This window comes from Oryctolagus cuniculus, chromosome 1 (assembly GCF_964237555.1).
Source record: "Oryctolagus cuniculus chromosome 1, mOryCun1.1, whole genome shotgun sequence".
Lineage (NCBI taxonomy): Eukaryota > Metazoa > Chordata > Mammalia > Lagomorpha > Leporidae > Oryctolagus > Oryctolagus cuniculus.
The window spans coordinates 85,688,081-85,700,299 of NC_091432.1; the positions used below are offsets into that span (position 1 = coordinate 85,688,081).

At 39.3% G+C, this 12,219-nt stretch overlaps 1 protein-coding gene across 4 annotated transcripts in view; it reads right to left on the reverse strand.

The window, feature by feature from the left end:
* MRE11 (MRE11 homolog, double strand break repair nuclease) overlaps positions 1-12,219 on the reverse strand; it is an 85,507-nt gene that overhangs the window by 43,076 nt on the left and 30,212 nt on the right. For all 4 annotated transcript variants that reach the window (XM_008262535.4, XM_002708627.5, XM_008262533.4 and 1 more), the window contains exons 11-13: positions 11,901-12,027; positions 8,162-8,262; positions 6,295-6,468 (exon numbers count right to left, since the gene is read on the reverse strand). In XM_008262535.4, the coding sequence (XP_008260757.2) occupies positions 6,295-6,468; positions 8,162-8,262; positions 11,901-12,027 (402 nt within the window). The remainder of the gene's footprint in view (positions 1-6,294; positions 6,469-8,161; positions 8,263-11,900; positions 12,028-12,219) is intronic.

The window sequence follows — 12,219 nt, forward strand, 5'->3', positions numbered from 1 at the left end:
ATGCAGTATTTATTCAGCACCTACTATGTACCATGCACCACTGCAGGTAATAATACACAACAATAAACAAAATTATCAAAAGTGCCACTGTCATGTAGTTGGCAAGCTATTGTGTGCATGGGGTGGGGGTGTTGTAACACAATAAGAACTTACACTGTATTTTGAAAGGTGTCTATAACCAAAGTCAATTTATAGCTGGACTGGGAACATTTATCTCTGAGGAGCCTCTGGCATCCCCAGGGTTAGTTCATCTGCAGATGATGTTCAACATGCATTCCCCTGATTACACAAGAGGGAAAACTTGGTATACAATCCAGGAAGCGTTGTGTAAAATGACACAGGGAGCTTATGTCTGGTGTTTCTCACATCCTAAATGCCTGTCTATACTCTTTTCTCACAATACTATATCCTTTACCTTTAAATAAAAACCTTCAGTAAGAATGTTCAGAGGAGTACTGTGAATCCCTTCAAATATCTGAGCCTGTGAAATCTTGTGGATCAATGCACTGAAAAAAATTAAAGCACAATGAGGGGTAAGGAGTGCTAAGGAACGGTTACAACTTGACAGGCTGATTACAAGGACTCAGTGAGAATATATGAGCTAAGATTTTAAGAGGCAGGCAATGAGTCCCGCAAACTGGGGGAAAATCAGTCAAAGAAAAGAATATGTATAAAAGAACAAAGGCAAAATCATGCTTGGTGTTTAAGAAACAACAAGGAAGTGCTGTGGTAAGAAGCAGATATGAAGGTAAAGAAGTAATAGAAAGCTGTATAGAATAATGCCTTGTGAGTAACTATAAGGACTTTTTAAAGGTAAGAATGACTAGACCTAGAATATGTTAGGATCACCAGACGACTGAATTGGGGACATGGTAGGGGAATTAGAGTGGAAGAAAGGCAGAGTAGAAGTTTCAAGGCTACTGGAAAAATCCAGGTTAAGAAATGTGAGATATGTTAGACCAATGGTAGCAAGGAAAGTGGTAAGAAGTAGCCAGGGGGCCAGCGATGTGGCGTAATGGGTAAAGTCTCTTCCTGCAGTGCTGGCATCCCATAAGGGCACCGGTTCTAGTCCCGGCTGCTCCTTTTCCGATCCAGCTCTCTGCTATGGCCTGAGAAAGCGGTGGAAGATGGCCCAGGTACTTGGGCCCCTGCACATACATGGGAGACCTGGAAGAAGCTCTTGGCTCCTGGTTTCAGAACAGTTCTATCTGTTGGAGCCATCTGGGGTGTGAACCAGTAGATCAAAGATCTGTCTCTCCCTCTCTCTATCTGTAACTCTACCTCTCAAAATGAATAAATAAAATCTGCAAACAAAAAAGCGGTCTGCACCCTAATGTTTATTGCAGCTCAATTCACAATAGCCAAGACCTGGAACCAACCTAAATGCCCATCAACGGTAGACTGGATAAAGAAATTATGGGATATGTATTCTTTAGAATACTATACTGCAGTAAGAAACAACGAAATCCAGTCATTTGCAACAAAATGGAGGAATCTGGAACACATCATGCTGAGTGAAATAAGCCAGTCCCAAAGGGACAAATACCATATGTTCTCCCTGATTGGTGACAACTGACTGAACACCAAAAAGGAAACCTCCTGAAGTGAAATGGACACTATGGGAAACGGTGACTTGATCAGCATAGCCCTGACTGTTAATGAACAACTTAATACATTATCCCTCTTAGTAGTTTTTTTGTCTGTTCTACTTAATATGACTGGTTTAATTCTGTAATTAATGCACAGTTATTCTTAAGTGTTGAAAATTAACTGAAATGTGATCCCTGTTAAACATAAGAGTGGGAATAAGAGAGGGAAGAGATGTATAATTTGGGACATGCTCAAGCTGACTTGCCCCAAATGGTAGAGTTAGAATCATACCAGGGGATTCCAATTCAATCCCATCAAGGTGGCATGTACCAATGCCATCTCACTAGTCCAAGTGATCAATTTCAGTTCACAATTGATCATAATGAAAGGACTAAGAGTCAAAGGGAGCACATAAACAAGTCTAGTACCTGCTAACACTAACTGATAGAATAAATAAAGGGGAGAGTGATCCAACATGGGAAGTGAGATACTCAGCAGACTCATAGAATGGCAGATGTCCTCAACAGCACTCTGGCCTCAGAATCAGCCCTAAAGGCATTCGGATCTGGCTGAAAAGCCCATGAGAGTATTTCAGGCATGGAAAGCCAAGACACTCTGGCAAAAGATCTCTGTGAGTGAGATACCAGTGGAAAGAACAGGTCTTCAAAGAAGGAGGTACCTTTCTCTGAAGGGAGGAGAGAACCTCCACTTTGACTATGACCTTGTCTAAACAAGATAAGAGTCGGAGAACTCAGAGGGCTTCCATAGCCGTGGAAACTCATGACTGGAGCATAGGGAGATTACTGATGCCATAGACAGGAGTGTCAATTGGTAAAGTCAACAACAGGAGTCACTGTGCACTTACTCCTCATGTAGGATCTCTTTCCTTAATGTGCTGTGCATTGAGATTTAATGCTATAACGAGTACTCAAACAATATATTTCACTTTGTGTTTCTATGGGGGTGCAAACTGTTGAAATCTTTACTTAATGCATACTAAACTGATCCTCTGTAAAAAAAAAAAAAAGAAAGAAATTATCAACTCCCAACTTGACTCTCACTGGGATTAAACATGACAATAGGTCTGATCTGATTTCATCATCATTTAAAAAAAAATCATCTATTATTTTTCACTTTATGTTTCTGTGTGGGAGCAAACTGTTGAAATCCTTACTTAATGTATACTAAGCTGATCTTCTGTATATTAAGATAATCGAAAATGAATCTTGATGTGAATGGAAGGGGAGAGGGAGTGGGAAAGGGGAGGGTTGTGGGTGGGAGGGACGGTATGGGGGGGAAGCCATTGTAATCCATAAATTGTACTTTGGAAATTTATATTCATTAAATAAAAGTTAAAAAAAAATCTTAAAAAAAAATGAAGTAGTCAGATATAGTCAGGTCAAAAAGATTTATAGATAGTCAGGATACAGGTGACAGAAAAAGGATTAAGCATGACTGTAAAGTTCTGAATGGCACTTCCACAAGAACTCCACAGGGAGAGCAGAGAGTGAGGATCAACAATTCAGAATGAGACACAGTAATAAAAGGTTGAGATGGCTACTAAACATACAAGCACAAGCGTCTAGCAGGCTGCTGGCTGTGAAAGTCTTGAGCTGAGAGAAGAGCCCTGGGCTAGGCTTCTGAAAGTCATCACCAAACCCAGAAAGATGGATAAGATCACAAAGGAAACAGGTATATGAAGGGGTCATCCAAGGACTGAGTTCTGGGGACTCTAATTTAACAGGCTGGAAACATGAGAACAATCAACAACAGAAACTGAGAATACACAGCCATAAAGGCAGAAAAAAAACAGAAGAGGGGACAGTCCTGGTAGCCAATGAAAAAAAAAGGTCGTGAGATTTCAGACAGAAAACTGACAGTGGATTTAGTAAGAGAGGTCACCAGTGACCCTGATCACAGGAATGATGGCGCAGAAAGCCTGAATAGCTGGAATTAAGTGAAAGTGGAGGGAGAAGAATTAAGTCAGCAAATAGAGAGAACTCTTTGAAGCAATTCTGCTATACAAGAGAAACAAAGGAACAGGGTAGTAGTTTAAGGGAAATGGAATTGAGAGTGTGCCTGCTTTCAAGTTGAAAGAAATATCAGCATGTGTGTTGTGATTCAGCAGAGAGGAAACAGAGAAATAATTATCTCTTAAAAATGACAAAATACAGAATAGTGTTCTAGGTGGTGTGCAGCACTTAACAAAAGTGCTAAGTCATTCATAGGAGAGAAATAAGAGACAGTGAAAAACTGAGCAGACTTAGAGTTAGTATCTAGGGAGTTTACACATATTGATTATTTCAATCCTCACAATAACGAAGGGGGTTTTATTATCATCGCCCATTATACCCAGATGAGGAAACTGAGATACAGAGAGGTTAGATAACTTACTGACAGGTAAACAGCAAATAAAGGTTTTGATTTTGAATTTGGCAGACCCACCCAGGGCTCATCTACACACCTACACTCACACTCTCACACTTTGTAACTCAGGAGTCATTATTCTGGGTTGCGATGCTCATGCCTTATTTCAGGTACACAAGAAACTACCCGTACTAAAAAATGAACAAATCCAACATAACAAGTGTCAGAGAATGACTAGCTTTAGAGTGTGGATTACCTGCCCGGATGTTCAAAGTACCTAGTATTGAATACTAGTTACACACTGATATCATAAGGTTTAAAGAGAACCACAATAACTAAGACAATTTAAACGGAAGTCGAAGGGAGTAAGTTTTTAAAACAATGTTTTGCTCTTTTGCTTAGATGGGCTATGGAAAATATAGAAAGTGATCTCCTATAATTCAACTACCTAGACACTACTGTTGATAACATGTTTGGAATATTTTCTTTCAACCTTTACTTAGATGTACAGAAACACTCATAAAAAAAGGAAAATTAACTGGGATCATAGTGTGTATAGTTCTGCATCCTTAGAATGCTTTTCCCATTTAATATTATATTGGAAATATTGTTCCATGTTCTTAAAAAATTTAATTTTAAATGGCTGCAGAGCATTCTGCCTTGGCAATGTGCCAAAATTTATTATACCAAACACTTCTACTTATTCCTCATTGTGGATAAAAATGTCATACAAAAATCTCTTACTATTTTCTTGGGAAAATTTCCTATAGCTGAATTAATGGGCTAATTTTCTTAAGGTGTTTGATATACACTGCAAAACTCTTTTTCAGTAAAGCTGTTCAAATGTAAAACTCTTATCAGCAGTGTGCTAAATACCACTTTTTGCAAAACCTTGTCAATCTGACAAAAAATACATTTGAGTCTCTTTGCTCCTGTATTATTAGCCATTTATATTTCTTTTGTGAACCAAATATCCATATCCATTATTCATTATCTTTTTAAAATATTCTATTATTTTTAAGATTTATAAGAACTCTTTAATATTAGTAGTATTAACTTTTTTCTGTCCACATAAAAACGTTTTCTTCATAACAGTATCCTTTAATTTTGCTTTTTGATAGTTTTTTGACATGCCAACAAACATTTAACATGTTTTAAAACAATGTTTTGCTCTTTTGCTTAGGTGGGCTATGGAAAATATAGAAAGTGATCCCCTATAATTCAACTACCTAGACACTACTGTTGATAACATGTATTTTTAGAGTCTCTTTAGATTTGTTATCAAATCTAAAAAGCTTTTGCTGTAATAGTTCCATTGCCTTTATGCTTAGAAAGAATGCATGTTGTAGATAAAATTCAAAATGTTGATAAAAATTATGACAAAACTGAAATGCACAGAATTTTTCATCTTACAAAGTTCATTTTCAAGCACTTCAGGATTTTCAAAAGAAGACACTATCTATGTGAAACAAAACTAACATTTATTTTTCACCAAACATGTGAGATTTTGTCCTCAGTTCTTTATAGACTTATTATATAAATCTTCAGTTTTTCATCTCAATTGTAAAGATAAGGAAACTAAACAAATAAGAGAGGTTAAATAAATAGTGGTCTATCAGAAAAAAACTCAAAGCTACTCTTATTTCTTCTCTCGCTCTTTTTGGTTTCATTTGAAAGGTAGACAGATGCAGAGAAATCTTCTGTTCAATCTTCAAATGCCTGCAGAACTAATCTGCATGTCTGATGTGGGTGACAGGGACCAAAGTACTTGAGCCACCATCTGCTGCTTCCCAAGGTATGCATTAGCACAGAGCTGGATCAGCAGTGAAGAAGCTGGACTCAAACCATATAATCCCATATTGGATGACATGTTAAGCAGCAATGGCTACACCGAATGCCGAATGCCCATCCGCTCAGAGCTACTCTTTTTTTTTTTTTCTGACAGGCAGAGTGGACAGTGAGAGAGAGACAGACAGAGAGAAAGGTCTTCCTTTTGCTGTTGGTTCACCCTCCAATGGCCGCCGCGGCCGGCATGCTGTGGCCCGTGCACCGCGCTGATCCGATGGCAGGAGCCAGGATCCAGGTGCTTTTCCTGGTCTCCTATGGGGTGCAGGCCCAAGGACTTGGGCCATCCTCCACTGCACTCCCGGGCCACAGCAGAGAGCTGGCCTGGAAGAGGGGCAACCGGGACAGAATCCAGCGCCCCGACCGGGACTACAACTCGGTGTGCCAGCGCCGCAAGGCGGAGGATTAGCCTAGTGAGCCGTGGCGCCGGCCTGCGCTACTCTTAAGGAGAAACTGTCTAAATAGACCTGGAAACCCAAATTGGTTACTCACCTCTTCATCGATTTTATCTTCTAGGGCATCAATATGACGTTCTTTAAGAAATCGCTGTGTTTTTTCTAATTGGTATTTCACTAATTCCTCAATGGCATCTTTCTCTTCCTTATCCACAAATTCTTGGACTGCTTCACCCATCCCTCTTTCTGTTAGCAGTGACAGCTGCACATTCTGTATGAGAACAAATCACTGAATGAGGAAATGATATCTATTCCTTACAAAATAACTATATAAGAGTGAAGAAAATTTTGGAATATTAACTACTGGGTATAAAGACAAAAAAGTTATCTAGTCACCAAAAGAAAATTCCAAAAGCAGGACAGCAACTGATAAACATTAAGGGCTAGAAAAAAACAAAGTTAAACAAGAAATGTGAGGGGAATGCAGGACAGGTGAAAATGCAGAGGCCTGGGTGGCTGGGGGATAAGAGTCCAGAAACAGCAGCTGATGATCAGCAGATTAGGCTAACCAGTGTAATCTCTGGGACCTATGAATATGTTACATGACAGGGAAATTAAAGTTGCAGATGAAACAGAAGTTGCTAATTAGCGGGCTGTAAATACCCCAGTGGGCCCAGTGTAATCAAAAAGGTGTTGAAATGTGGAAGAAGGAGGCAAAAGGAGCTGTAACTGTGGAAAAAAGGTGAGAGAGATACAACACTGGTGGCTTTACAGATGGAAAAAGGGGACCAACAGCCAAGAAATGTAGGTGCCACTAGAAATGAAAAGGCAAGGAAACAGATTCTCCAAGAGCTTCCAGAAGGGAGAACAGCCTTGCTGACACCCTGATTTCAGTCCAATGAGACCTGTGTCAGTTTTCTGACCACAGAAATCTAAGATAATAAATCTGCATTGTTTTATACTAAGTTCATGGAAATTTGATTTAATAGTAATAGGAAAAGACTATAACCAGAGGATCTCAGAGTAGCATATCCTCACAATAAAGGCTACACATGTCTAATTTGAAAACCTAAAATCCAAAATGCTCCAAAATCCAAACTTCTTCAGCATCAACCTGACAGCACAAGTGGAAAGTTCCATAACTGATTTCACATGAAGGGTCTCAGTCAAAACAAAGATGCACTAAGAATATGTAAAATTACTTTTAGGCTATATGGCTAAGATGTTTATCAAACATAAAGGAATTTCATTTTTAGACTTAGGTTCCATTCACAAAATATGTCACTATATATACACAAATATTCACAAATCTAAAAGAAAAAAAATTCAAATCTGAAACACTTCTGATTCCAAGCATTTTGGAACATGGATACTCAATTTCTAATAAGTTTGAGGGGCTTCACTATCACTGCATTTATGAGGTAATTCTGAAATTACACCCAAGTGCAAGAAAAGCAAATCAAATCCTGGATTAAGACCTTTATGTAGAGATAAAAAGAGGACAACAACAGTCACATGATGATGCTAACCATTGAAGCAGTATTTTTTTCTTGGTATGCAGTAACTACACATCAATGTAATAAGCCTGTCACCCTACTTACTTCAGAGACACATCTTGAGCATTCATTTTGCTTCAACTATCAATTACACATATCCTAAACTAAATCTGCTATTATGAGATGGCCATCAGTCAAAATGTGAACTGGGTTGTATTCAGCTATTTCTGCCAACCCGTCACGTCACATACTGCTCTGGAATCTGCGGAGCCCTTTGGCTAGAGCCAAGGGAGTGCCGTGGGTCATTAACACCGCTGCAGTGTTCCTGAGTGGATCCAGCTGAGAGGCAGCGAGGCTCATTCCTCAGAGTCCCCTCTCAGGGCTTGGCATTGTGCTTGGTATACGATAGGAGCTCAATAAACATTTGTTTTAGGAATGAAAAAACGATTGTGAACTGTAAGAAATTACCTTCTCGGCAGTTTGAAAATACTGTTTTACAAGGTCTTCCACCCTTAGTGTTGTTCCTTCTGAAGGTTTTGTGATAAACTTTCCAAAGTTGATGTCTTCTCCTAGAAAAAAAAAAGTTCCATCAAAAATACACAGTAGCTTCTATAATGGGAAAGTGGCTAAACTCATGGCAGGTTGCTCATGTGTGGCCAAACTATCAACTGTAGCTTCCTTAACACAGTAAATTTTGAGGCATAAAAATGAGCTGTCTTTGCCAATAGCTGGTCTTCTGCTAATAGTCAGTATCCCATTTCCATATCCTTAAGTAATCTGCCTGACAGCTGTTCTCACAGGTGGTCCACAGACCTGGTGTGGGGTGGAGGGGGGCAGGCATTCTCAAGACACTTGGGGAGTTCTCAGTGTAAAATCCATTTTCAGAAAACACAATGTTATTTGTCTTTTCACTGTATGGACATTTGCACTGATCTTATAAAGGCATTTGTGTATAAAACTGCCAGATCCTTGGGATGAGTCAAAGGAGTGACACAAAACTATCAGTCACACCACATACTCACAGTTCAAATCAAGCCAGTTTCACTTAAGAATGTGATGAAACAGTAAGAATTATCAATTTGTGGCCAGCGCTGTGGCGCAGTGGGTTAAAGCCCTGGCTTGAAGCACCGGCATCCCATATGGGCACTGGTTCTAGTCCCAGCTGCTCCTCTTCTGATCCAGCTCTCTGCGATAGCCTGGGATAGCAATAGAAGATGGTCCAAGTCCTTGGGCCCCTGCACCCAAGTGGGAGACCCGGAAGAAGCTCCTGGCTCCTGGCCTCGGATCGGCACAGCTCCAGCCGTTGCAGCCACCTGGAGAGTGAACCAGTGGATAGAAGACCTCTCTCTCTGTCTCTACCTCTCTCTGTAACTCTACCTCTCTTTCAAATAAATAAAATAAATCTTAAAAAAAAAAAAAAAAAGAACTATCAATTTAATCTGTTTATCTTTCTTAACTCTCTGTGAGACAAAAAAATAGCATGCTTAAAGTCCATCTGCTGCATCCTTAAACAAAACACTGTCTCCAGAAACAGCAGGTACAGAAGAGAGAATGCTGGGCAGGAAGTCAGGACACAGGGGACCAGTATCTACTCTGACAATAACCTCTGTCAGTTAACGCTGAGTGTTATCTAGTAGGTGCAGCTGCTGAAAACACAACGATGTGAAAAAGCCAGGATCTCTGTACATGAGAATACATGAGTACAATGATGTAGAATGTTAGAGGCATAAGAGAATATGACACATGGAAGAAAGCAATTAATTCTTCTCAAAAAAGGCTTAACATAAAGTGCAGGTATCCAATGCATATACCATTGAAATCAACGATTGAAGAATACACAGGATTCATTGACAAGAAGAAAAAAGGGAGCAAGAATTTTGCATAGCAGCTACGGTGCTGCTTGGGATACCCACATCACATATCGGAGCACTTGGTTTGAGTAATTGCTCCTCCATTTCTGATCTGCTTCCTGCAGAGGCAGCAGATGACTGCTCAAATGCCTGAGCCACTGCTACCCATGTGGGAAACCTGGACTGAATTCTGGGTTCCCAGCTTCAACCTGGCCCAACCCTGGTTGTTGCAAAGATTTGGGGAGTTAACCACAGTGGAAGATCTCTGCCTCTGCACTTCAAATAAAAGTTTTGTTTTGTTTTTTTGTTTTGTTTTGTTTTTTTTCAGGCAGGGGAAAAGTACCTACAAAGGCCCAGAAATAATAGCAGTTCAAAGTTCAGTGTGTTTCTTGCAAACTGAATAAAAAATTTTTTTTTTTTTTTTTTTTTTAATTTTTGACAGGCAGAGTGGACAGTGAGAGAGAGAGACAGAGAGAGAAAGGTCTTCCTTTGCCGTTGGTTCACCCTCCAATGGCCGCCGCTGCAGCCGGCGCACCGCGCTGATCCGATGGCAGGAGCCAGGATCCAGGTGCTTTTCCTGGTCTCCCATGGGGTGCAGGGCCCAAGCACCTGGGCCATCCTCCACTGCACTCCCTGGCCATAGCAGAGAGCTGGCCTGGAAGAGGGGCAACCGGGACAGAATCCGGCGCCCCGACCGGGACTAGAACCCGGTGTGCCGGCGCCGCAAGGTGGAGGATTAGCCTATTGAGCCACGGCGCCGGCCAATAAAAATGTTTTTGAAGTTGAAGGAAAGCGAGTTAATATTACTTCATAAATATGATCACAACATTTTATTATGACACACTATGTAAAGATCATTTACATCCAATATATCATCTGATCCTCACAATCCTATGAGGCCGGCAAATAGTTATCCTGATTTACAGATGGGAAAACTACAGGTGCTGGCACTGTGGCATAGCAGGTAAAGCCACCGCCTGCAGTGCTAGCATCCGATAAGGGTGCTGGTTCAAGTCCCGGCTGCTCCACTTCTGATCCAGCTCTCTGCTATGGCCTGGGAAAGCAGTAGAAGATGGCCCATGTCCTTGGGCCCCTGTACCTGCATGGGAGACCTGGAATAATCTCCTAGCTTCCGATCAGCACAGCTCTAGCCATTGTGGCCAATTGGGGAGTGAACCAGCAGATGGAAGACTTCTCTCTCTGTCTCTGCCTTTCCTTCTCTGTCTGTGTAATTCTGAGTTTCAAATAAATAAATCTTAAAAAAGAAAAAAAAAAAGAAAACTATACACCAAAGACATTAAGTAATTTATACAGTGTCACACATTACTGACTGCTTCCAATAAGACAGAAGTGTTCCCACTGAGCAATTTTTGTTTAAACAAAAAAAGGGATTACTAAAACAAAACTCACTAGGGATTAAGCTCAAGTAAAATAAGGTACTAGTTATATATTCTGTTTACTAGTTATATATTCTGTTTCCCTATAACTGTTAAAGAAATGGATATACAATTAGTAAACCATTATCAGAAAGTATTTAAAATTTAGAGCATAAAAATAAAATTCTATAAATGGATATTTTTCCTAAAAACTACTATGTGAGTCCCATTTAAATATTTGAATGATTGTTTGAGGTTGAATTCAGAGCATACTTGGTATCTGATTACAATTTGACAACGAAAATAAAAGCCCAGTAATTTGGGCTAATAAAAATCTAGGTAGTTTATTGGGAAAGAAGGACCATGTTTCTATGGAAAATTCTCTGATTCAATATCTCTAAGGAGAAGAGACTATATTTAAAAAGATTAGCATGTCTTATGAAAAGGCACTGTTTCAGTCAGATGACCTTGCTACTTAAGTTCTAAAAAAAGGGGCAATTTGTTTTGGTGAAATTTAATTGGAAATTAATTACATCTAACATTAGAAAGATCAAACTATGGGATACCTCTTTAAAAGTCTGAAGTTTTCCCAAACCACTGTACACTCTAGTCAAAATACTTAATTCAAAATTTGAAAACAAAAATTCTCTGAACATTAAAAAAGTATAATAAGTAATCAATATTTATTGTGAGCAATAAACCTCTAAAGTCTGTGTATGTTGTTACTAAGCAATACTGTTTCAAGAAACTACATTTCCAGAGAAAGCCTTCCATCTTTTCATTGATATACACAGGTGTAAAAGTACTTGTTACTTAATTGTAGAAGATGAAGATAATTATTCTAATTATTTTTATTTGCCTAAGATACCACAATCATACTAAAACACCTCCCCTATTACTTTATACTTTTTTTGTTACTAAAAATTGATTAGCACAAACTTTAAAAGAATACTTTTTAGCTTATAAAAATAACTATCTTACCTGTTTTTACCTTTTGTTCTCTGTGCCTGAAAAAATGGATAACATCTTTGGGATTAGCTACCCGATCTACAAATTTCTGGCTAAAGCGATGTACGTTGAAAGGTTCAAAACCTCCACTATAGTCCACCTGTAATTACAGAATAATCTATGAAGGCTAGGAAATAATTGGTAATTGTTGAGAAACACACTCATTTTTCAGTGTCTATGCTCAATATTTTTAATTCATAAATTAATTTTCTAAAATGCATTTTAAATTTTATTTATTTTGAAGCCGGTGCTTTGGTGTAGTAGGTAAAGCCCCCACCTGCAGCACTGGCAT